Here is a 25,467-nt window from a genome sequence, read left to right on the forward strand (position 1 = left end):
CAGAGCCTGCTTGAGAAGGCCACTGAATGTGTGCAGACATCCAGGTGTACTGATAAAACTTCATTGTAAACAAGTGAGAATGTGTTGACATCGGGTTTCAGTAAATATTTAGAATTGTGATTCACTAATTAAAGTGTCTTGATTTGTTTTTTTGTCTCACTTACGTTACCCCGAAAAATGGGCTTCGCTTTTGCTTTCCTAACGTCTGAATGCATACATTTCACTTGCAGACATTTACGTTTTGTTTTTACAAAAATAATATGCTGCTTCTTTTCCTTGTAAACACCTGAACCCCAGCAAGTTTGAGAAAGAAAAGTGAAGACCATCTTGTGACCGACTGCAAATGAGAGGAGTTTGTATATATATATAAACCACATTCTCCATGTTAATAAAAAAGCAATAATTTATCAGACGACATAGCGTGACATTTGACCGCTGTCTTTGAAGCGCAGCAGATGTGAAAATATAAATACAGGATTTAAATGCATCTTTATTGCTTTAACTCTCGTGACCCACCAAAAATCGGGTCGGGCCCACAGTTTGGGAAACTTTGGCCTAGTGTCCTAACTCTGCTTCAACACGGTTTCCTTCCATTTGCTGAACGCTTTCAATATGAATGTCTAGCTGCTTGGCGCCTGTCACATAATACAATATCCCATTTTGAACGTCCCACCCCATCCCGTCTCACATTATTCAAACCCTCCAGTATTTGCTGATGTAAATAACAAAAAACCCTTGCATTCTACTCTGAGCATGGCCTTCATGTGAAAACCTTACTCCGTTTTATGGAATAATGCAGCCTTATCCAACGTGGCTCATTTCCACCATTACTTCTACCTGGTCGGTATACTGCTATCGTCGAGTTCTTGTGAAGACTGAGCTGCATTCTCACTTTTGCTTCCTGGATCCCAGTTTCTGCTCTGTGAAGGTTCTCCATAATTCTGTGCAACTCAACTTGAAGGTTCTACGGGCAGGGCAGTTGTGTGGCACAGTTGGTAACAATGGCAGAGCCAGACACATTGTGAGAACGCAGGGCAGGGTTTGTGAATAGTATGTGGGACTGGGTTAAAGGCAGAACTTCATAAATCGGGCATCACGTCACCTTGACATCCAGCTCACTGTGTCTGCAGCCCGGCCCACTCTGCCCCCCCCTGGAGTGGATGCTTTACCGCATGACTGGCGCGACTTTAGGCCCTCGAGTGGGCTTCTGTCACACTGTGTGACTCCTCTCTCCCCATCCCGCCCCCCAAGTGAAATTGTTTTCCACGAGCACCCGTACACAATAATATTTTTTTCAAATCTTGTTTATTTGGGCTGCAGTGAATGGGATTCCTGCTAACGCGTGCTATTTCAAAAGTCGGATGAGCAACAGATTAGCCTGCGAAAAGTAGGAGAATGATGAACAGAGCAGCATAGACAGAGTGAAAAATGAAAAAAGAAAGCGGGGCAGGCAATAGAGGGGAGAAAGAAAGAAAAAGAAAGAAAGAAAGATAGTTGTTTTACATGACTACTTAAGAAAGACAAGCATTGAAAATGCAATTGGGCTAGCCTTTGATTAAGTTAAAGCCATTTGCTTTGCTAATAGTGTAGCAAAGCAAATGGCTTTAACTTAATAGATGTTTTTTCTATTTCATTCATTTTGGTATAATTGCGGCACCCGAGCTCTACTTTTGAAATGTTACAAGTAAAGCGCGGGTGCCGTGATTATACCAAAATGAAAGAAATAGAAAAAACATCTATTTCTTTCATATTGGTATAATCGCGGCACCCGCGCTTTACTTGTAACATTTTGAAAGTAAATCGCGGGTGCCGCGATTATACTAAAATGAAAGAAATAGATTTTTTTCTATTTGTTTCATTTTGGTATAATCGCGGTACCGGCGCTTTACTTTTAAAATGTTACAAGTAAAGCGCGGGTGCCGCAATTATACCAAAATGTAAGAAATAGAAAAAACATCAATTTCTTTCATTTTGGTTGGCAGCCAATCAATGCAACTGTTCTTCAGCATGCATTCGATTGAACAACCTTCCTACTACTTAATTTGATAATATGTGCAGCGCATAAGAGTCTTTTCTAAAGTTAAAAAGTTTTGAAACTCCGAGATTCCTCCATTTGCATGAGGGTCACTTGGTCACATAACACAGAGACAGAATTCATAGGGGGTTCCTTACACCATTGTTTTTCCTTTGGCTCGCGCGCAGCTATAAATATTCATCCGGGGGGTCACGAGCTCTGCAGGTTCAGGAACACAAAATAAAAGCCAGTGTGTAGGAAGGGTGACTTACAAGTCTGACAAGGCTCTGCACACTCTTCCAGCAGGACATTCATGTCACATCCTGGCGCTTATATGAATGCGCTTTCTGTGCTCTTGCACAAAAGCGGACTGTACGTCCCAGCTCCGCGGGGGCTCGCACTGAGCTCACGCTCGAGCTGTCCACGTGGCTGTGGCTTCACTGTTCATTGAAGTTGTGTTGACGGCGCAGCAGACGCAACTTTCATCTCTGCGGGGAGGGTCGCAAGCTCATGTTGTCCCTGGGAAGCGTGACCTCACCTCCATCCCTTAATGTAGCGTGGCTGTGTAATGTTTACTGATGCAGAGGGAAGTCTATGACAGCATCGTCCAATAACTGGCCTTTGCAATTCAATTAGCTGTCTTGTGAAAATCATTGTCAGTACTGGTGGGAGATCATTGACTCCTTACTTGGTGCTTAAATAAAGATGAGAAAATTAGGTCGGCAGAAGCTCGACCCTTTGTGCGCTGGGATCAATTTAACATCCACATTTTTTTTGTTCTCTAGTCTTTCATAAAACGGGTTCATAGCTCACGCGAAGACAGCTGTGTTATTGAAGGCAATTAGTCCTGTGACAGGGTAGCAGCTGATTACTGAGTCTTGGTTTCAGATTATTTCTAAAGTGCACCACACCTCATCACTGCCCCCCTCAGTGCACAATACCTCCTCACTGAACCCTCAACGCACAATACCTCCTCACTGCCCCCTCAGTGCACAATACCTACTCACTGAACCCTCAACGCACAATACCTCCTCACTGCCCCCTCAACGCGCAATACTTTCTCACTGCCCCTCTCAGCGCAAATGCCTCCTTACTGTCCCTCTAAGTGCACAATACATTCTGGCATTTGCAAGATTAAGCTATTGGCATTAAAAATAATAATGCCATTTATTTATCTGTTTTCAAAACCAACACATAAATAAAAATGTTGTCATTTACAATGCCAATAGCTCTAACTTGTGCAACCGTTGCATTGTAAATGCTTGTTAATTTATACATTGCAGACATGGGCCAAGCCTTGATTGGAGCTACACTAGCCACACCCAGGATTGGGTGTACCAAGATCCACGTGATGCAATATGCTGACGACCTGGTACTCTTAGATCACACCAAAACTGGCTTACAAAAAGCACTCACGGCCCTTGCTACTTACAATACCAAAAACAAGCTGGTTGCCAACCCAACAAAGTCCAAAACAGTGATTTTTGGGCACTACCCTAAAAAACAACCTGGCAAAATGGAGGCTGGGTCAGCTGACTTTAGACTGCATACATCATTACAACTACCTGGGGGTTTGGTTTAGTGAAACAGGCCGCCCAGGAGTCCCATCTCCACAAAATGCAGATGAAAGGGAAAAGCATCATCTACGCCCTCTGTAAACTATACGCTACCTTACATAGTCATACAACAACGGCTATCCAAAGAGTTCTGAGGGCGAAATAAATACCATCTCTTAGTTACGCACAACAGGCATTCCCAGGGAAATTCACTAAAGATCTAGAAAAAATCCACTGAACAGCTTACAAAAAGCTATTTCACTTACCTTCCTGCACCAGGAACAATCTGGTTCAGTTGGAATTCAACTTCAACCAACAAAAACTGGAAGAGATGACCTCTCTGAGCAAATACTTCTACCTAGCAATGGCGGCACCGGAGAACACAATGAAGGCTGATATAAAAAGTATTTTTTTAGTATCCGGCAATCCTTAGTCAGCCGGTCTCGCCTCCGCTAAAGACCTCTTGCAACTTGCAACAGAGACCTTGGACCACAGGATAGTCGAGTATGCTGATATCAAAAGCACAATAAAAAAACAAGTAAGTCTACGCTCTCGTACCTTGGACATGGAATCCCGGGCAACAAGAGGATTCCATGAGTCCCAAAGCCTCCCACATACAGAGCACAACCTCAAACTCCATCTTACGCAGGCCGTGGGGGGACCAGCCCTACACAAGATCTTAGCAGTCAGACTACATCCTCTCCCCCTTAAAGAATTATACCCTACCAGGTCATCAAGACCAGTGATCGTGGAGTGAGTAGATGGAATGATGGAATGAATAACTTTATTGTGTGGTTACTTAAAACCATTACATTAAGACCAAGGTATAAAATTACAAAACTTAAAAATTTCTATAGACAAGCGTTTGTGAGAAGTTCCCAGAGTTCATAAGGACACACGTGGTCGGGGACCTGTGAGGACCTCTAGGTGTCCCGCGACGAAGTCACAATTCCTGCGTGGCCTTAGCAGCTATCAGCTCGAGCCGAGTCTGTTGTATACATTTTCCAAATGAAGCCATCTGTTTTACTACGCTCAAGGTGTATAGATGATGGATCGCTTCCTTAGCTGTGCGTGTCCCAGCGTCCCTAAGGATGGGCCTAAGGTAGACGGTGCGTGGCGCACGTAGGGCAGGGCAACAAAGTAGTAAGTGGGCCAGTGACTCTCGTTTATAATTACATAGTCTGCAACCCCGAGCTTCTGTGCCTGCATTTTCCTGATGATATAGTTCTTTGAGCGGCAGGGGGTGCAGTCTGTAGGCCAGAATCTTATGGAGAGCTGGGAGGCCCACAGCCTGCGTGAGATGGTTTCGGGGATTGTACGCGGTGTGTGGCAAGCATAGGGATTTGTGGAAGGCTCTTTTCGTAAGGGACTCCAAGTCCATGTCCCGAGAGCATGCGCGCACTTGCTTTTTTGTCGCGTGTTTGATGGTCGTGTAGTTGACAAGATCTGGGTTCCACGACTCAATCGCCAAGTTCAATTGCGACATGGCTGCTTCGATGGTAGCTGACCAGGGGTTCCCTGGTTCAATAAAAATATGTTTCAGGACAGCCTTCAGTGTGTTATCGCGTGCCGCTGTTGTGAGGTAATAATATTTACTTAGGGCTGCCATCTCTTCCAGAGTTTGTTGATTAAGAGAGAATTCCAAGCAAATTAGAGTGTTTCTTGTGCATTTCGGTAGGTGGTACAGTCTTATATGCCCCACAATGAATTTTTTCCAGCTCCTTATTCAGTTTGCCTGGGTACGCCTGTTGTGCGTAATTAAGGGCCGGCATTAACTTGGCCTTGAGGATTCTTTGAATGGCCGTTGCTGATGGACTATGTAGGAGGGCTTGAAGTTTACATAGGGCAAAGGTGATGGCCTTTCCTTTACCCTGTATTTTCTTTAAATGGGTCCCGCACAACCCCGATTCGTGGAAGGAGACCCCTAAGTATATGTATTTCTGGGTGCTGTCCAAAGTTAAATGGCCAAGGCTCCATTTTGCTTTTTTTTGTTGGGGTATTGCCCAAAAATGACTATTTTTGATTTGGTCGGATTTACTACCAGCCTGTTTTTGTTGTTATATATTGCCAGGGCGGTGAGTGCCTTTTGGAGTCCTGTTTTGGTATGATCCAGAATTACGAGGTCATCCGCATACTGCATAAAATGTATTTTGGTTGCCCCAATCTTTGGCGTTGCTAGGGCAGCCCCCAGCAGAGCTTTCTCCATGTCTGCTGTGTATAGATTGAACAATAGGGGCGCCAGCACGCACCCTTGTTTTAAACCGCGATTCGTGTCTATCTTGTCAGTTGCAGAATCATTTGAAAGTTTGATTCTTACCCAGGTGTTTTGGTACAGAGATTGTATCGCTCTTAACAGGGAGGGATTGATGTTCCAAAGGACCAGTTTTCTCCATAAAATGGTGCGGTCTACTCCATCGAACGCGGCAGAATAGTCGATGAAGCAGGTGAACAGAGGGAGACTTTTGCGCCGCCGTGCTTGATTGACTAGATAAGATAGTGCAGTGATGTTGTCTACAGTCGAGGAAGCCGGTTTGACAGAAAGGCAGTAGGTTTTCTTCGCTTGCCCAGTCTGTGAGGTCTTTCAGGATGGCGCTTGCATAGGCTTTACCCTCGATGTCTAACAGGGCGATCATACGGTAGTTTGTTGGGTCTGATTTAGTCCCTTTCTTATGAATTGGGTGCAGGAGCGAGCCTCGCCATGAGTCAGGCACTTCCCCCGACATCCAGCAGTCTGAGAATAGGTGGGTCAAGTTTTCAGACCAAAATTTGATGTTTGATTTAAACAGATGGCCTGGTAGACCGTTGGGGCCCGGTGCGCCGTTTGCTCTGATTTTTTTTTAGGATTTTGGACACTAGAGCTTTTCCGGGAGGGGATGTTGTATTAGTTGTTGAAGCCATGTTCGCTTTTTGTGGGGTCATGTTGTATGGCTGGGTGGTTAGACCTTCTTCCTTGTAAAGCGCTGTGACATGACGGACCCAGACAGATGCCTCAAGGGAGTTTTCTCTATGGTTTGTCCCTCGACCAAGATGGCTAATATAACTCCAGAATTCTTGTGATTTCCCAGGGCTCAACAGATCGAAAATTTTCAGCCACTGAGCCTCGCAGTGAGTACGCTTAGCAGCCCACACTTTTCTGGAGTGGCTCTTTGCGACCTCTTGCAGTTGGATTTTATTTTTGATTGAGCGGTTTTTGCTGTAGGCTTTTCGTTTTTTGTTTAAATCCTTTGCGCTAGTTTTAATTTCTGCGTTGAATCCAAGGGCCGTCGGAGGGTGCCAGTGTGTTGCCCTTGGTTTGTCCCCATCTCCCCTAAGTTCTGCTGCTAGGGTTGAAGTGATTCCATCCCATATAGCTATAGACTCCTGGTTGTGTTTGCTCGGGGGTCAGCCTGCCCACGTGTTTGCCCAGTTGTTGAAGGTTGCTGTGGCTACCTGTCCCCATTTTATTCTTCTGGGCAGCTTTATTAATTCTTGGCCATCCGATGCCCCCACGCATATTGGCTTGTATCGTGATTGCACTGATAAGTTCCTGGTAATTGTTAGGGCTGCATGATCACTGTCATTGCGTTGGTGAACTGAGAAGTTTGTCACTTTGTCTTGCAGTTTATCGCTTAAGATGACGTAATCGATCGTCGTTTGGTTGTTGTACGTATGACTGATCGAGGCTCCCGGGGTATTCTTTAAGAACAGTGTGTGGGCCGTTGCCAGTTTATAAGATTTTATGAGTTCATTCAGTGCTTCGGTCCCCCCGCGGTGATGATTTTGCCCAGTAGAGACCCCTATATTATGAATGTTAAAGTCACCGAGGATAATGCAGTCTAATGATGGGTGGCCTAGCAGCAAAGATTCTAATTGGTGTACAAGTGTGAGCGAGTTAGATGTGTTCTCCTGCGAATGATGGTAGATGTTGATTAGTAGTATTGGTGGGATTCCATTGATGGAGTGGGGGAATTTCAGAATGCCCGCCTGTAGGTTGTCTGGTTGATTGTGCAGTTCCAGGAATTCTATGTTCAAGGCGTGTTTTATATAAACGCAATTCCCCCCTGAAGGTCTTCCGAATATGTTGGTCTTTTTAGCCGCTTTACTGTATTCTGTATATCCTCTTAGCGAGAGTGGTTGGGTCAGCCAGGTTTTCTGTGTGCATATGATGTCTGCTTCCTCCAGGAATTTCACTGCAGCTGGGCTTAGTAACAGCTTTTTGAGGCCTGAGACGTTCCACGTTAGTATTTTTAAACTCTCGCTGAATTTCTCCTTTTTCTTTAAAGTGTTTTCTCGCTCACTGACAGTGTGTTGAGGTGTTCGGACTGAGTTTGTGAAGAAAACTTTATTAGGAACTGGGATTTAGTGCAGATGACAGCCAGGACCAGTCGTTACTTGATTGGCCCCTAGTTATGCACAAGCGTTTTCCTTGACTGAGGTTGGTTGTGACCTTAATAGGGGTTCCATGTGTTGAGCTGTTGTTTATGCTACCTTTGCACCCCTGTAGGACGGAGTCGGTTTTTACCCGATGGATGGGAGGAGCATTTGTGAGTGTAGAGTCAATCATGCCCTTTGCCTGATTGTCCGGCTTAGAGTGTACGATCGATTTTTTTAAAATTGAGGGATATTTTTGGGTCGGTTTTGCCTTCAACTTTATACCCCAGCTTTCTAGTAGGGATTGTTGGCTCCTCAGTGCCTCCGCCAGGTCTGCTCTGGTGAAAGTTAATTCAGTTGTTTCATTTATTTCTTCTGCGTCCGGAGGCAGGAAAGAGACTGTTTCGATATCTTTGGTTTTTATTCCTTTCAATCCTGGGAGGTTTGCGCAGAGTGTTAGGAGGTTACTTCGGTTGAGGATGTCCCATTTTCCTTGCGAGGTGTATTCTGGGTATAACAGTATTTTCCGGTCCTTTGCGTGAGCTTGACTTGCACTGGCCTCGTTGGGCCAAATTTTACCATGGGTTTCAATTGGGGGGGTCACTATCAAACCAGGCTGGTTAGAGTTTGTCTGCTGGTTCGGTCCTGTAGTCGGTTGAGGTGCCACCGTGGGCATTGCTCTAGGTGAACTGTTCTCATTCCATTGCCTCTTGGCGGCTTGCTCCAGCTTAAAGGATGTTGGCCCGTTGGAAACGCTCTGAGAATCTCCGATGATGACATTGATGGTTTTTGAATTATTAGAGACTGGTGCTTCGCTCATTGTAGACTTGGTATGCGCTGAGTTCTCAAAGCTTGTTTGACGGAGCTCCTGCGTGTGTTGCGTGGCTTCATCGTGGCTGATTGCCTGCAGTGCATGCGCATGTTTTTGTGTTATTGGCACTGTGTCGGCTTGAGAAGCCGCGGGCTGGGCTTGCAGGCTTGGATCCTGGGCTGGAATTAATGTTTTTGAGATTCCAGTCGAAAGTTCTGTAACTTCTGCTATGTGCATATGGGCTGCCATATTAGATTTTTCGTCTATGATGGTGTGGACAGGAGGTTGCTTATTAGGTCGTAACCAATTGTGAATAACGCTGGTGGCATATGCGTTATTTTTCTTCTCCTTGTTGAGTTTTCTTAGCTTTTTCTTGTTTTTCCTTGACAAGTTTTGTGACTCGTGGCCGGATGGCTTAAGGGTTTGTTGGAGAACTTGACTTTCAACCTTAGTCGTGGTTGTTTTTGTGCCACCAGCAGAAGACGATGCCAGGGTGGCTGGCTTTTCCAGGTTACTTGGTCGGGGAATTAATGGGATGTTATCCGAGGAGTATGCCTGGGCGAGACCCTGTGTAATTAAAGGCTTGCTCTTCAAATAGTTTTTTTTATTTGCCTCGCCCTTGAGGTCCTCTATTAGTGTAGTCATAATAGTTGGGAGTTTTTCTGGACTGTGCAGGATCGGACTGCAGCTGCATGACTCTGGTTTAAATTGTGTGCTGTCCTGCGCTCTGCGTATCAGGGCGTTCAGGTTGTCCAATTTTGAGTCTATCCCCGAGATCAGATTTGCCACTATTTGTAGAATGTTAATCTGCACATCGAGCTTGTCCGCGTGCATTATCGCTGCTCCTGTCATTGAGACAAGAGCTTCACTAATTAATGATAGATAGTTAGTCTTTACAGGGCCGCTATCGGACGGCGGGGATGGGGCCGTTTTATCATTTTCTAAAAGGCCCGCTCTTGATAGGTTCAGTGGATGATTTGGGGTCGTGTCGAATAGTTGACGGGTTGCACCTTCCTCAATGGCGGGAGGGTCATAGGACAAGTCTGTGTGCGTCGGTATGAAGGGGGGAGTTATGCCTCCTCTCTTGTCGACATGGGTACTGTCTGAAAGGACATATGTGTCCGCTTTGGCTGCAGGAGGGCTGCACCGCTGGCGGTCCGATGGAGGGGGAGAGGTCTGGGCTATGATGTTTGGTTGGGTGGGCCCGAGTGCCACCATTTCCAGTATCAAAGATTTGGAGGGCATGCCGCTCTGGAGGGTGAGTATTGTTGGAGAGAGGGGTATCCTGTGTGCCCGAGGGCTTACGAGTGTTAAATTCAACTCTTCTTCCTCCGTTGCTTTGTTAGTGAACAAGCTGTCCGAAGTCCTGGGGCAGGCGGGGGTAGAGGGTGTTTTGGGGTTCAGGAAACTTCTTATGTCTCTGTTCCCAGCGCAACGGTTTGAACTTTCTTTAATGCAAGGCCTGGGCTTGTGCGCGTTTGGATTCACAGAGCTAGGGGGCTTCCCCATGATGTCAGTCGGGGGGTAGGCTGGGAGGGGGGGAGCTAGCGGTTCCACGGTGAGAGCGATGTACTGTCCCGGAAAAGTTGGGGTAGCTCCAGTTGCTCCCGCTCCTCCTGCGTGTTCCTCATCCCAGGGCCCTGGACCTTGGTAAGGCCCCCCTAGTTCTAATACTGGAGGGTAGAATAGCTTCGCCTTCCGTCTCTTGGCAGAGCTGTGTCTCCGGGGCTTCTCCTGGGGCTTCTCCTGGGGTAGAGTTAGAGTGGAGTTTCTAGTCCTCATTTTGGAGTTGACTTAGATGGCTTGTCGGCTCCTGGGTTGCTGCGACTCGATTGATGAGGCCCGCGTGAGGGATGGAGACTGTGGGAGTCTCCTGGAATATCCTGGAATCTCCTGCTGGATGAGGAGCTCTGGCCCCCCTGGTACTGTTAGAGGTCCGATGCTTGTACTGGTGGGCAATGCTAGTTGCAGGTTTAGGACCCTGACTCTGGCTCTGGGCTGATTCGTGCTGCTGGGTGCTCGGTGCTGCGCGCCCGCGGCGCTCCTGGCCCCCGTCAATGCGGGGGGGGCTGGACCCCTGACCTCCTGGCCCTGTGGGGGTTGTGAGGAGTTGAGAGTCCGTTGAGTGCGTCCGGTGCCTGGCTTCTGGGGGCCTCTGGGGGCGGTCCTGACCCTCAGCTGCACTCCCCCCTGATTCTCCCCCCCATATTCTCCTGGCTGCCCCTCTACACCCGGGTCCCAGGTCCCAGGACCCAGGCAGAGTCCGCTCTACCGGGGAGGGCGGGGGGGTGCAGACAGGCGGTGGGCGAGGGGGGTAGCTGCGCTTTTCTGGTGGTGCCGCTTGCTTCTTGCCACCTGCTTTTCTGTGGGGTCCGCCGGCTTGCAGGAGGAAGCCTTGCGCCTTTTCTTGCCTTGGCCTCTTGGAGATGGAAGGCAGCTGCTCACCGCTTGCTTACTACTTCAATAGCGCCCAGTTGCTTTTATCTGGCTGCTATTTACACCCGCGGCGCCCGCTAGCTGTCTCTCGCTGACGCCGGGGGGGGGGGGGGGGGGGGGGGGGGGTGAGAAAATGTGAGGGCAGCGATGGATGGGTTATGGCGGTGGCGGTGTGGAGCACGCTACGGTAGGTGTGCGGGTGCAGGTCCCGCCTTCCGCATAGTTCGGCCCTGCGTCCCGCTATCCCTCGCTTTCTCCTCGTCTTCTCCTCACCGCCGCGGGCTGTGGGCCCGAGGAGGGGGGGGGCAGCGGCGGCAAGTCTGAAGACCGAAGTCCGGCTCGGCTTACAGATTTTGGCTCTGGGACCCCGGCGGTGGTGCTCCTGCTTGCCGCTCGGCTCTCCACCTCTCAGCTGCTTGCTGTCAATGCCTGATCGTGGAGTGCCGGCTTTGTAAATATAAACGTGAGTCTTTGGTCCACATCTTATTTTGCTGCCCGGCTCTGCGCTTAGCTTGCATAATCTATCTCAGGCCCATCTTGCTACAATTGGGTACTCGTACCGCAAAGGAGGCAGTCCATCGACTTTACACTCTGGACACAGTGAATCCCATGGCTACGTTTGGCAAATTTGTACAGTATACCCGCACAAAGTTGATGGACACTCCCCCCCTAGCAATCAGGCAGGCACTCGTGCAGAGGCTGCCTTTCATCTTTTATTACCTGACTAGTTTAACTGAAGCATGTAAAACTTTTAACAATTGCTGCGTACATAGATTCATCTCTTTTTAGACTTTGGATTTTAGACCTCTAGATTTTAATCCTACTGTTTTCTTTTAAATGTAGTGCTCTTCTTTTCTATTGTAATGGTTTTGAGTAACCATGCAAATAAAATTATTCATTCATTCATTCATACGTACGACTGTGTGCTAGGAAGCACTTGTACAGGCTTATTGCAATTATGGTTCTTTCATTGTGATGGTAGTTTTTTTTTAATTTAGAATTTTTAGGACAAGCTAATGGCTGCACATTTTGGCAGTCATTTTTATTTTTAACTTTTAGTGTTTGCAGCATGTGCTTGCAAATAAAAATGTAAATAACCATCTTAACACCTCGGGAAAGCAGGAGCGATTGACTTTTCAAATACAAACATATTTGTTTTTTTGAGTGGTGACTTTAAGAGATAATTATCCAAGCTTACTTAGGAATGGTAACGTGCAAACGCCAAACTGATTTTTAAAAAATGAATACATCTCTAAAGTGGCTGTTTGAGTTGTATGTATTATCCTCTTTGATTCTTTATCGTGCGCTGTAACCTTTTGTATGTTTTCTCTCCCATATCTCACCTGCCCCTTTGATTTTTTTCTGCCAGAATGAGGATAAATAGTCCAGCACTTCCCTTTCTCTCTATTCCGTACTCCCTGTATTAGTAGTCATTTTGTTTTACCGTTTACACCTATCCTAAACATTTGTCATATTTGTTTACGTTTACACCTAACCTAAACATGTGTTATATTTTTAACGTTTACGCCTATCCTAAACATTTATGTTTTCAATGTTTAACCTATCCTAAAGTTTCATGTTTTTAACCTTTACACTTATGCTAAACATGGTATTAATAAGTTCACAATATACTGTGAAACCTTGGAATAAAGTACTGCCCACCCGTATTGTGTAGTGTAATGGCCAATAAAATATAATAAGATAGGTAGCGGTTGATGCTGATTGCCCCTGACTGCAAAGACCTTGATGGCATGCATGTTGGTGCGGCTTGTCTTCCTCTTCTGCGACAACTGCAGGCTACCATAATCTATGCTATGTGTATTATTTTCTTTATATATCATTCCACATTAACCCGTTTTCTGTTGTTTGTTGTTGTTTTCCCCTTGTGTGAAACAGATGGCTGCTAAGGTATGTGTTGAAGCACCTGAAGCTGATGCACCGCAACTACAGCCCAGGCAAGACAGACAAGCGCTTAAAAAAAGTAAAAAAAGGCTACTTAGTCGTCGACGGTCTCCATCGCCTGCAGCAGAAGAGTATATGGAACTCCAATGTATGATACGTCCCGAACCAGCACCGCCATCCTCAGCGCCAAGTGCAATGTTTCCAAGTGCAGTACCGCCACCGCCACCGCCCCTTCCCCTTCCCGGGGGATTATTCGCGCCTCTACATGACGCCCCAGCACCTTGTATGATACGTCCCGAACCAGCACCGCCATCCTCAACGCCAAGTGCAAGGTTTCTAAGTGCAATACCGCCACCGGCCCCTCCCCCTCCCCCTCCCAGAGGATTATTCGCGCCTCTACGTGACGCCCCAGCACCACGGTCCCCGTCCTACCACCCGACAGCGCCTTCATTCCTGCAGAGCCTAGAAGCAACGCCGCCCATGGAGGTGCAACGGCGGCGTGAGATCCTCCGAAGACCCATGCCAATGGAATTGCGCTCTTCTCGTGGGTTCTCTGCACCGTTGCAGGATGACGCAGAAATGACTCACTATGAGCTTCCTAGCCTGAACGTCGCCTCGGTATATAACAAGGACATGCCTACCAGCACGTGCTACACAGACGCATTTTCAATTGAGCCTGAGTATCAGATGCTCAAGTTCACTGGTGCTTCTGCTCCTCTAACTGAACCGGTGTTTAATTCAGCAATACCAATGCCACGTTCAGCAAGACCAATGCCCGGTTCACCAAGACCAATGCCGGGCTCAGCAAGGCCAATGCCGTGTTCATTTGGACCTGCGTCTTCAGCTGGGCCTGCACCGGATCTCTTCGAACGTTTGACTAGTAGAAAGTATGCAATGCCGATTACGCTTGGATCATCCCCTGGGTCGAGCTTCTTTTCGCCGAGCAGCGAGAAAATCGTAAGTCTATTTTTTTTCTTTACTTTAATAACTTCAAGACATATGTTAGTGCGGAAGAGGACACCAGGTCACGAGGTCTAGCGAAAGGATTCCTCTGGCAGTGAAAAACAAGCCTCCTGTTTCGTTGGCTGATTGTGGTGTTAATATTTGATGCTGGGCTAGTAAAGCTTTTGGCTAGTAAGATTCACTTTATTTACTGACATCCATTGCAAACAGATCCTATTGTTTCTTCTTCCATACACTACCTCCGCGCGAGACACTATGGGTGTGTTTCTTTGTTGCTGTAAGTGCTTGGTGAATGGTGTATCAGCGACTCTAACAGTGTCTAGGAAGGTGGATACCTGACTATGGTTACCCCAGATTTTTTGCCTTGTGTTTAGCTGGTATTCGACTTAGTTGGCCTGGGATCCTGCTAATCAGGGCCCCAGGCTATCTGCTCTCACTGTAAAATGGACTCCATGTACCCTAGGTACATCTCCAATTGGATATTGGTTCACCTTATGAGCCCCTGTATAGTGTACTATAGGTACCCAGGGCATAGGTGCATCCAAGGCCTACCCGGGGCTGCAGCATGTATTATGCCACCCCTGCGGGCCATCCAAACTGACACAACTGGGTGATCACTCAGCTGGGGCAAAGTTGTGTAAACACTCCTTGCTTAGGTATAGTATTCCTATATCTACCCTTATATATAGTCACACAGTAACCTATAAGTCACTCCTATGGCAGGCCTTAACAATCTTGGAGGCAGAGTGCTTGGTTATGTGTGAGATGGTGCTCTAGCATGAGCTGAGCCTGTCTGCAGCTTGCGGAACCATGTCCTTATAGCTGTTCTATGACATCGCCATACCATATACTCTTAAGTGCATTATAATCCTCGCGGTTGAATGCTAACTTTGGTTTGGCTTTATCTAAACATGTCGTGTAAGGTGTCATACGCTTTGGAATACTACCGCCATGCCAATTCTGGCGACGGGGATAGCATTCCACCCTTCTAGAGGAAGAAGACATGTTGTTGCTGACTATCCCGGTTAAAGTTAATCAGAGCCTCAGCGTCACAAAATGGACACTGCTGCCACAGACACAAGTCTGACCTCCTGCTGCTGGGAGTCCTTCCAGTCACGGAGGTTTGGACAATAGGTTTCCTGCCTGGAGAGGGGTAGCACCACCCCAGACAGGACTTTGTGTATTGGGACAGGGAGGGCTAAATAGAATGAGACACTGCCTGAGGCGCACTAAGTGCTTCATGCATACCCCAGTTCAAACCGGTTGCTGGGGCACTCCAGCCCTAGCTCTGGCGCGAAACTGGACAAAGAAAAGGGGGTGTAACCACCCCCCTTCCTGGTCCCACCCATAGGAGGGACCTAGTGAGTAAACCAGCCCCCTTTAGTTGTATAAAGGTAGGAGCTGACCCAGGAGACTTTAGATTTTTCCTGATATCAACTTGAAACGAAACTCTGGACCCTTTGACATTCACCTGAGCTGAAGACTGAAGAATCTCCCTTGTGGCCAAGGAGTGACCACCCTGGGCAACCAGGCACCATCCAGCAACTCAATGGCTTGCTTTGTCCCTGTTCCCGCCGGAACCCGAGCACAGAGCCTGACAAGACCTCGACTCCCGGACCTCTCTGACCCCACTGCACGACTCCAGCACAGCTGAGCCCCGTGGAAGGCGTCGGAACCCACGGAACCAGGCAACTTGGAAAGTCTTCAACTTGCTAACAGCGCAGCTCCCGAGGCATCCTCTAAGCTGTGCACTGAGACACCCCGACACCGAGCACCACCTGCACCGAAGACCAGCCCTCCACACTCCATGAGATCTGCGTGGGGGCTTGTTTTCTACTCGACGCGTTGTCCCGGTTGCTGGCCAGTTGGCTAGTATCCCTGTGATGACGATCCTTTTGAAAATCCATTGCTGGTCTGGTTGCTCCAGACTGGTACTTGCTTCCCTGAAAAGGTGAAGTACCTCAGACCCTCCTGGTCTGCACCAGAAGCCTTTTGTGTATCCTGCGTGGGTTGGCTTTGCTTAAGCTTGTTGGCTCCAATCCGGAAGTCGACCCCTCCATCTGCGAGAACTTTCGTGGGACAGCTCCTCTCCAGCACCTGGTCGTTCTCGACGCCTCCTGGTCCGCGTGGCTGCAAGACAAGCTTCATGACAGTACCTGATTGCTCCTCGACGACGTCTGGTTCCTTCCTGGTTCCACCCGGTCACTGGCTAGTGACCTAAACTCTGTCCCCTCTGCTTTCAGGTCTCCTTCATCTTCGATCCACCCGGACATCTTCCTCCTGGTCGCCTGCAGTATCTTTCTTCACAGGCTCCATAGACTTCAACGGCGAAACCCGACACACTTTGACACCTATGCACCCGCAGCCCGTGGGTGAGGTAACGCAAGTACTTCGGTGCTCCTGTAGGGATTGACTATCCTAGTGTCTAGTTTTGTTAGTTGTATATTCCTAGTTAGACCGGAAGTGTCCTAAATCTTCAATTACTTACCTTATAAGTTCCCATTGACTTTCTATTGACTCTCGCGTGATTGTACTGACACTGCACGCGCCGCCTGTGGGCCTCGTACTCCTAACCTAAGCTTCAGATAGTGTAGCCCCAGCGATTCTCTAGGCCCTAGGCCTTTCCTTTTCCCGAGTCGTGGTTCTTATACTACTTACTTAGTATATGGTTTTACGCGCCCCTAGGGCCTAACTGTAAATAGTGCTATTTAAAGTATTTCGAAGAGTAACTTGTTATGTGCTTATGCCTCTGATCTCATAAAGAGTTCAGAGGAGTGTGTTAGTAAATAAATACATATATATATATATATCCTGTGTGGTGTCCTTTCATTTGGTATTCAAGGGGTTACATATGGTAAAACAGCTGTCTTTACACGCTGTCAAGAGTCTTTTAGCCTAAGACTGTTCTGTCCACCCTACCACTAGGATAGCTGGTCTATAAGGTTGACTTACAACCATCACCATAAGGGTTGTTTGGACTGGTGCAAGGTGTTCACTAGAATAGTACATCATATACCAGGCCAACTTCCCACACAGTTCACTATAGCCTCGCAGCAGCAAGCCCATCTGTCTCCGTAACATAAACACAGATAAATAAAAATGTGCTGGCTAGTTGCTCTGCACACTTTCACCCATGCACCCTGCAGGCCAGGGCGTGAGCTTCTCTCTCGGAGTGCCTGTGGCCCTTGTCAGATTGCCTTGACCCAGGGCTTTTGGTTTCTAATTGTACTGAACCCTTGATACTCACACACTTGAAAACTGGACTGAGACTTTATCCCAGCGATTTCAATTTACAGTCCCATATCAATACCATCGCCAAAAATGCCCTCTACCAACTGGGCCTTCTCTGGGGGGTTTGGTGCTCCTATCCTGAGCAAGACCTAAAAACCTTGGTCAATTCATTGGTTCTTTCCAGATTGGACCACTGCAACTCTCTCCTTGCTGGCCTCCTCAAATCCCACCTTTCCCCTCTAAAATCCATCCTCCACTCAGCAGCTCGCTTCGTATGTGAGGTTAAAAGAAATGATCACATCACACCCATATTGTTGTCTCTTTGCTGGCTTCCTATTGAAGCAAGGTCAATTTACAAGATTGCCTGTATCACCCACAAATGCTTACACACCTCCACCCCAAGCTATCTGGCTAATAAACTCAAAATCTCTGGAGGCTCTAGACCTTCACGCAATACGGAAAACTTACTGCTCAATCCTCCTACCTTCAAAAGGGCAAGATTTATGGCTCAATCCTTCTCTGGTAATGCGGCCAGAATCTGGAACTCACTTCCTCCATCCCTCTGAACCGAATATGTGACGTTTTCCTGCAAACAATTACCCCACATACCATCACTCCGCAATTATTATACTGCAAGTACAATCACCCCGCAAATGATCACAATGTAGTGTAGCTCCTATTTTCCCAATAGGCTCTGCGCATTGGAATAGTACCTACAGCAGTAAAGGCCTAGGCCAGACGTTAACTAGGTCTACTACTGTCGATACTAGACTTAATTTTTGGGTTTGCCAGCTAAGCTCAGAGTTCGCTAGAAACTTTCTCGAATGTTCAAGGAAGGAATTAACTCCCCTGATTAGACAAGAAGGGATTTAGTTTCTGACAACCATAGAACATGACAACTTTGCTCTCCCCTAATCAAGAGTCAATCTCGAGAGTCGTGTGAGCACAAGGCAATTATTTTACTCAGTCAGTACGTGCATTCTTAGTCTCATCAGAATGTAGAGAAAAGGAAGAGACGGGCGTGTTCAATAAAAAGGTGTTATTTATTGATCAGTCTCTTTTCTCATACATGAGAAATGGATCGATATTATTGCAATACTTATAGTTAAGTAAAGTGCATACATTAAAAGCAAGAGTATAAAATAATACTGTAAAAACATTGATATGGTTTCTGAGCCATATGATGTTTAAAATGATTAAAATATATTTACATACACATATACATTTGACTAAACGTTCTCAACTGGTGTTTCTAAATACGCCTACCCCGTGTACCTGACCTAAGTCTAATGCGTGGGCGGGAATAGAAAGTTACAGTTTAAGTTAAGCTTGTTTTTGCCAAGTGAATAACTAAAGAATTCTCTGTGAGGGGTTATTCAGTTCTGTACCTGGAATTTAGGATGGATGAGGAATAGTATCTCTTTCTCTGCTCTCGATATTCCAGGCTGCCTGCGAGGGCTGCCCGAAAGCGCCGGTGCTGGGTCTCTCGGCTTGAGATAGCAGCGCGTCTCTCAGCGCGTCAGGAAGGCGGGGCTGCTGCCAGCGGGGTCTGCTTCTGCTCTCGGCTTCGGCAAGTATGGCTGCTCCGTCTTGTCACCACGCGTGTGTTTGCATAGGGCAAGATCGGCAATATTTATACCTTAAAGGTGCCGAGATTGACGTAAGGATGGACATAGATACGTCAATAAAGATGTCATACGACTTGCTCGTTAGCACATTCTTTTACTGAAGTTCTCTGTGAAATCAAAACAATGGCCGCACGGATTTTCCAGGTTGTCATAGGTTTGATTTGTTATGAGAACGTCGTATGCCTTATCAGGGGCTGGAGGAATGTCGCTTGTCTAATTAGATCTCAAGCGTTATGACCTAATCAGATAACACGTTCCTGTGCCGTAGTGTGACTGCGTCAGATAACGGTATCTGCATCATGGGGGCTGTTCTTGCCTCATGGGCTGACTGTTAGTTAACTTGATAGTTAGTTTAACCAGAATAGGGTCAGGAATAGGGGGACTGATTCAGAACCTATAGAAATACACGACACCCACTCCACGCTAACTATGGTCATATCTACTAATCTATGCATAGTATAACATAGTACAACATACTATAGAGTATAGTGTATACCTTACCACCCCAAAATACATAAATGCATTTCGAAATGTTCAAATATACTGAAAAATTGCAGTCATATATATTGTATGCACTTAAGCTATGGTTTAAATGCAAAAGTAAACACGCATTTGTATGCATTATTGCTTATTGGTATATGAGAAATACACATGAAATGGCTCTTAATATGGCTATACAGAAAGGAAGTTCGAGACCATTTCATCACATAATAAAATATTTGTGAACATCCCAGCGGGCAACTAAAGTTTTATAAAGTATCTAAAAATAGAAATCTTAGTTCTCTAGGAATAGTTTCTTACTTTAAGCAGAAGGTAAGTGTCCCGAAAAATTTGTGAAAAATAATTTGGGGCTGCTAAAAAATTGTTGTCCGTGAACTGGTGGGAAGAATTGTTCATGTGACTTTATTTTTAAAGTTGAAGGCCGAATTCAGGGAACGCCGTGTGCGAGCTTGCTCAAAAGTCTCTATTTCTGTTCTGGAGAGAACATCATATCATTCAGGCTTTCGAAAAAACTGTCAACAGCTTCATGGGAAAGTTCCACTAAGTCGGAAAATAGGGGTAACCATGCATTCGTGCGCATGATTGTCTGCATTGACATTCTGATTCGCATTGCTGACAGAAGGTCGTACCTGTTCGATGCTGCTTTCATCTTGAACTTCACTACTCTTCAATCGCAGTGGTGAAGATTCCAGGAATGCCGTCATCAGGATTGGCAGCCTTTGAGGGCAGCACAAAGCGTGAACCTTGGTAGGAACCAACAGTGTATCTGCATCCACTGGCGCATCCGATTGTAGCGTCAGACAGGTGTCTAACACGCATTCTTCTCCGCATAGCAGACACCTTAGTACAGGTAAAACACACCTTTGCCACATTGGTCGAAATGATAGAAACCAAGTCATGTTTAGGTCTCTAAGCCGGGAGAGTCCCAGGATTTTTGATATCCGGTCCCGGTATCCAATGGCTAGGATCGTATCTTCCATTGTCGCGAGAGTTTGATCTGTGACATGGGTTGCCATAACGAAAAATAAGGACTAAGAATAGGATTCCTGCAATTAGTCCCAGGATCAGGGGAAGTCCGCCAAAAATCGAATGGACGAAATCTGGAAAAATACCCAGTATGGCTTTGAATGGTGTTAATGCCATCGAAAATACTGTCTTAAATACCCCTGAGATCCCATTGGTATCAGAAATATTTAAGATTTTGCTCAGGATTTCCGCGAAATGTACGGGGGAATTAGTTGATAATAATGTATGTATCTCTGCAGTCGTCCTTGCGACTTGTAGATCATACGTTTCTTTTGATGACGTGAGCCTTGTAGGCGTCTGAAGAAGCACTGTTTTCATTCTGCTTAAAGTATCTATTCGAATAGAAGTAATTTTCAAACTGGGCCATGCCCTTGCCTCCCTGTCTGGAAAGGAGCTGGGGAATAAAGAACGTCCACAGCACTTGACCTTCGCCGTCGTAGTGACTAGATAAGGAGTCCCGGGCATAAGACTACAACATCTGCGGTCTACAATAATAATGTAACTCCCATTATAGAGTCTTTGAAAGAATGGTTCTATTTCAGTTGCAGGTGCGCCTTGCTGGTGACATGAAAGGTTGTATGAATTCCCTTCACAGGCTCCATGCAAACTAATTCCGTTACACAGAAGCGTGCCGCTTAGTGACATAGCACAATTGTTGCCACTAAGAAACACTTTCTGTCCTTTATTACTGACACATGCATGTGAATAGGGCAGGTTCCAAGTTGTTTTAAGGTACCCCTTTCCTAATTTCTCGTACATGCCAGCCTGTATATATTTTTGGCAGTATTGAAACCTGAAGGTTGAGATTGGAATATTTATGATTCCGTGGATTATCCATTCACTGACAGGTCGTTCTGACATTGTCATTGGTAATCTTTCTAGTTTTTCAATGCTCAAGATTGTATAATCAGCACCCTTTTGCGCCATACCGATTTGTCTATCAGTAAGGTTAAAGATTTGGAATAGTGACGTTGTGTTGATTAAACGCCAAGGCACGTAGCCTGAACGCAGATTTTGTAACGTCCAGCCAAGCTGTACAATGGAACGTAATTGTGACTGACCATGTTGTAATAACAGTAAGTCTTGCGATAATATATCGATTGCTGAAGACACAATGCTGTCCAATGAAAAAATTCTGGAGGACAGAGTCATTAACCCATTGTCCACTACAGAAAGTGATTTTTCCAAATTAATACGGTCAATTTCCCGTATTCTTTCTGCTGTCTCAATTTGAGTAACCTTCCAGGCCTCATTGTATGCTGCATATACAGAGGCTGCTATGAAACGCTTTTGACGCTGTTTGCGTGGTCCCATTATGAAATCATGCAAGTCAGCACCATCAGTAAGTAAAGTTAGGTGTTGCTTAATTTCAGGCAGTGTGGAAGTCTGTAGCCATTGAAGGCATAATTTGCCCACACTGTAGGTTGTTATTATCCCTGGGTGATGTCTTTGGGGATATCTAGGGTCTGGCCTGGTCATTTTGAAACCCTGTGTTTTATTCAGGAATCTATCTTGACAGTAATTTGTATCTGTGGGCCAGATCAACCATTGTTTCCAATCAGGATGTGTTCTGTTTTGGTTTAATATATGGTTTACGTCTATCTCTTCATCCGTATCAGAGCTATTGCTAAACATTGTTGGCTTTGGAATAGACGGGTTATATAAATCTTTGATTTTGGCAAAACCAAGACAGGTGGTTTGTTGAACAGTGTCATTTAAAAATATCATTTGTTCTGGGATCATGCAGGCTCTAAACAAAGCTTCTATACCCTGTACTTGCCATTCTTTTGTACCCCAAACACTTTTCAAATCAACATTATTGTCCCAATAATCAAATACAAAAGTATTCATTTTTTCAAAGAATGAATCTGAATATATCAATTTTGTGTTGGTTATCATGGTTTTCATCCCTGTCTTGTTTGACAATTTAAAATAAAATGTTTCAGCATTACTTATGTTAAAACCTGAAAAATATGAATATTTGTCATATACGGTTCTAGAGCTTCCTTTTGGAGGTGTAGCACAATGTTCCCATTGATTATAACTTAAAACATTTCTAGGTTGTGCAGATTTATGTAAAAAATGGTTACCATAATGGTTATAGCAATACATACTATCATAATTTGTAGAACCTTGCAAATAATCATGTTTTGTAAATTTAGCAGACATTACTAAGTCAGACATCATGTTGTTAATACTTTCGAAGTCCCAATCATCAGCAAATGAGTTTGGTTTTGCAAAGTCACTCAAGGAGATCTTGATTTGGTGTGGATATTTCAGGATCTCGACCGGACCATAAATTTCATAGTCAGTGTTGTCCCAGGCTACCCCACCAGGTATAGGATTGGCTGTGAAGTTGGCTGAAGAAAGTTCTCTTTTCTCGACGTGTGAAGATGTGTGTGGTTTGAGGACCAAGTTGATGTTCTGACTTGCTGTGTCCATTTTAGCATATTTTCCCTCAATGAAGCGTCCCAAAGTAAATACCATGATGAGCCAAAGTATGAGGATAAATGCGCCAAAACCCACCCAAAATTCAATCCATGGAGAAACCAGATATGTTTCTTTCAGTTGTTTCAAAAGTTCCTTCGCTTTGTCTTTAAAGGATTTTGATGATGGCTGTGTCTTTGATTCACTGAAGCCGTCAGAGGAATCATCGAAGTTGATGAAGTAACCGGATGCAGTTCTGTCAATTGTTCCAATTGGTTCAGGATTTCTGTTTTTTGCATTTTCACTTGGTACTTCATTGTAGATTGGTGTGTCTCTGCTAAATGTCTTTATTTGGGTTTTAAGAGGTCTGAGTTCTATTGCATTGTTGCATAGTCCTTCTTGTTCTTCTTTAGGCGTTTCGAATGTGATGAGCCTTTTTGTTAGGACCTCTGTGCTGGTAGCAAACCTTGGTGTTCTGCTACTTATTGGGAGTCCACTTGGCCTACTGTTTGTTATCGGCCACATGTTGTGGTTTTACCAGGTCGATGGATACAACTTGGTTCTCCTTTTTACCAGCAAGTGGCGGTAGTACAACTGATCTTGTCCCGTTGACAGACAAGACAGGAACTGCTTTTCTGTAAGAAGGCCCAAATTCCTTCTTTACCGCGATCTTCTCCCTGACTAGATCCCCGACTTTTGGAATCCAGACAGGTCTTGCTGGGACAGGTGGTGATTCTTCAGTGGTTGTTGGCTGTTGTTTCAACTGTATGTTTCTCAGGTCTTTTCTTGTTTTGTTTAAGTCCTGCAAAATAGCCAAACGGTCTTTGACATCAAAGGTTTTTTCTATTACCACTGAAGTCTGACTATCAAGGTCAGAGATCAACATCCTAGTTCCGAATAATAATTCGTACGGACTGAATCCCTTCAGAGAATTTCTTGGCAAGTTATTTAGACTACGTTGGACACTTATTAGATGTTTGACCCACCCAGCTCCCGAACCTAATATCCTTTCTATTATAGATTGCTTTCTGCCTTGGTTTTTTCTTTACACCATCCCGTACCCTCAGGAAGGAAGTGAGAAGATTCCCGCTGGGCTGTGCTCATTTGGCCATGTTTCCCCCCAGGCTGGTTTGCCTGAGTGAAAACAATGGTCAAACGTAACATGCTCTTAGCGTATATGCCAATTAGACTCGCAAATCTTGTATAATAGTCCGGACGTCAGCCGAGTGCTGGTGATCTACATTATAAGTGGAAACTAGCCTGTATATGTTAATCGCAAGCCATTCTTTTTGCTGGTAATATTATCTGCCTTGATACGACGAGGTATTAAACTGCTTCTCTCCCCACTGCGATCTCTGTTGCAGTTTGGGCAGTTTTTTACAAACATGGTGTAGTGCAGGCTCATGCCTGGCCACCAGTACCGTGATTGTAATTCTTCCAGAGAATCTTTTAATGTAAGGTGTCTGAGACCCTCGCCCATGTGTGCGTCTGCGATTAACAAGTTTCTCCTGTCCATGTTTGGAATTACTCTATCCCCCACTCCAGGGATTCGAGCAAAAGGGACGGAGTTTGCATCGATTATGTATGTATAATTGAGTGGATAGTTGATCTGTAACGCTGAGCAGTCGCCTTTTGATGACGTTTTCACCGCCAGCATTGTTTCACCGTCAATGTATTTTAATGTACGCTTTTTTCGATCTACGGGAGCCGGTTTAGTGGCTGCCGCTGCGGCTGCTTCAGCCAATGAATTCCCCACAACGTGAACGCCATCACGCTGATGACTCAGTGAGTGTGTCACGTGAGTCTTTGGTAGTTCTTTTTGTAAAAGAGCTATTTGTTCCCAGAGCAGTTTCTGCTTTATTGGTGCATCTGTGTCATCTTTGTAACCGTTCTGAATCCATGTCTGCAAATCCTTGTTATATGCTTTGACGCAGTAATATGAATCTGACACTATAAGCGTCGGGAATTCGCGATCCGCATTATCTAGCGCCATTTTCAAAGCTATTATTTCAGTTTGTTGTTCTGAATTAGTTTCTACTGAGTGTGATTTTGTTAATAGAGGTCTTAGTTTACCTCCGCGCCACACTTCTTTTGTAATCTCACATGTGGGATTGTATGCATGTTCTCCCCAAACGGAGGGTTGAGCATGTCCGTCTGTATAGATTACACAGGCGTAATGTCGTAGAGGCAGAATGTCGATTGGCAGAGGATACGTCTTTTCATACTTTAGATTTTTTAATTCTTCTAGTTCTGGATCAAAGTAGTAGTATACTTTGTCCGTTGTGATTGAATTCACCCATTGTATCCATTCCGGATTCAATGTTGTTGTTGGTAAATTACACGGTGTTGTTAGTGCCTCAAAGGCTGATTCTGCTGTTCTGACTGTGATATGTCTACCGTCAGCTATGTCTTTTTCTCTAGCTATTGCGGTTTGAACTGCACGAATGATTTTTTCTGTATTACTGAATTTCTGTTCAGCTTCTGTGTACAAGTGTGATTTGAATGCAATTGGTACCTTTTCTCCTTCATTAGAAGTCAGGTATGTGAATCCGCATCTCCCTGGGATGACTCGAATCACAAGATTGCGTGTGTTATCACGTGTTTCTAATTTTGTTTTAATTA

General features: G+C 45.5%; 1 protein-coding gene across 4 annotated transcripts in view; it reads left to right on the top strand.

Annotated features, from left to right (window-relative positions):
- PARP4 (poly(ADP-ribose) polymerase family member 4) overlaps positions 1 to 25,467 on the top strand; it is a 2,216,130-nt gene that overhangs the window by 1,616,181 nt on the left and 574,482 nt on the right. For all 4 annotated transcript variants that reach the window (XM_078657066.1, XM_078657067.1, XM_078657068.1 and 1 more), the window contains one exon: positions 13,064 to 14,026. In XM_078657066.1, the coding sequence (XP_078513192.1) occupies positions 13,064 to 14,026 (963 nt within the window). The remainder of the gene's footprint in view (positions 1 to 13,063; positions 14,027 to 25,467) is intronic.

This window comes from Lissotriton helveticus, chromosome 8, assembly GCF_964261635.1.
Source record: "Lissotriton helveticus chromosome 8, aLisHel1.1, whole genome shotgun sequence".
NCBI classification, from domain to species: Eukaryota; Metazoa; Chordata; class Amphibia; order Caudata; family Salamandridae; genus Lissotriton; species Lissotriton helveticus.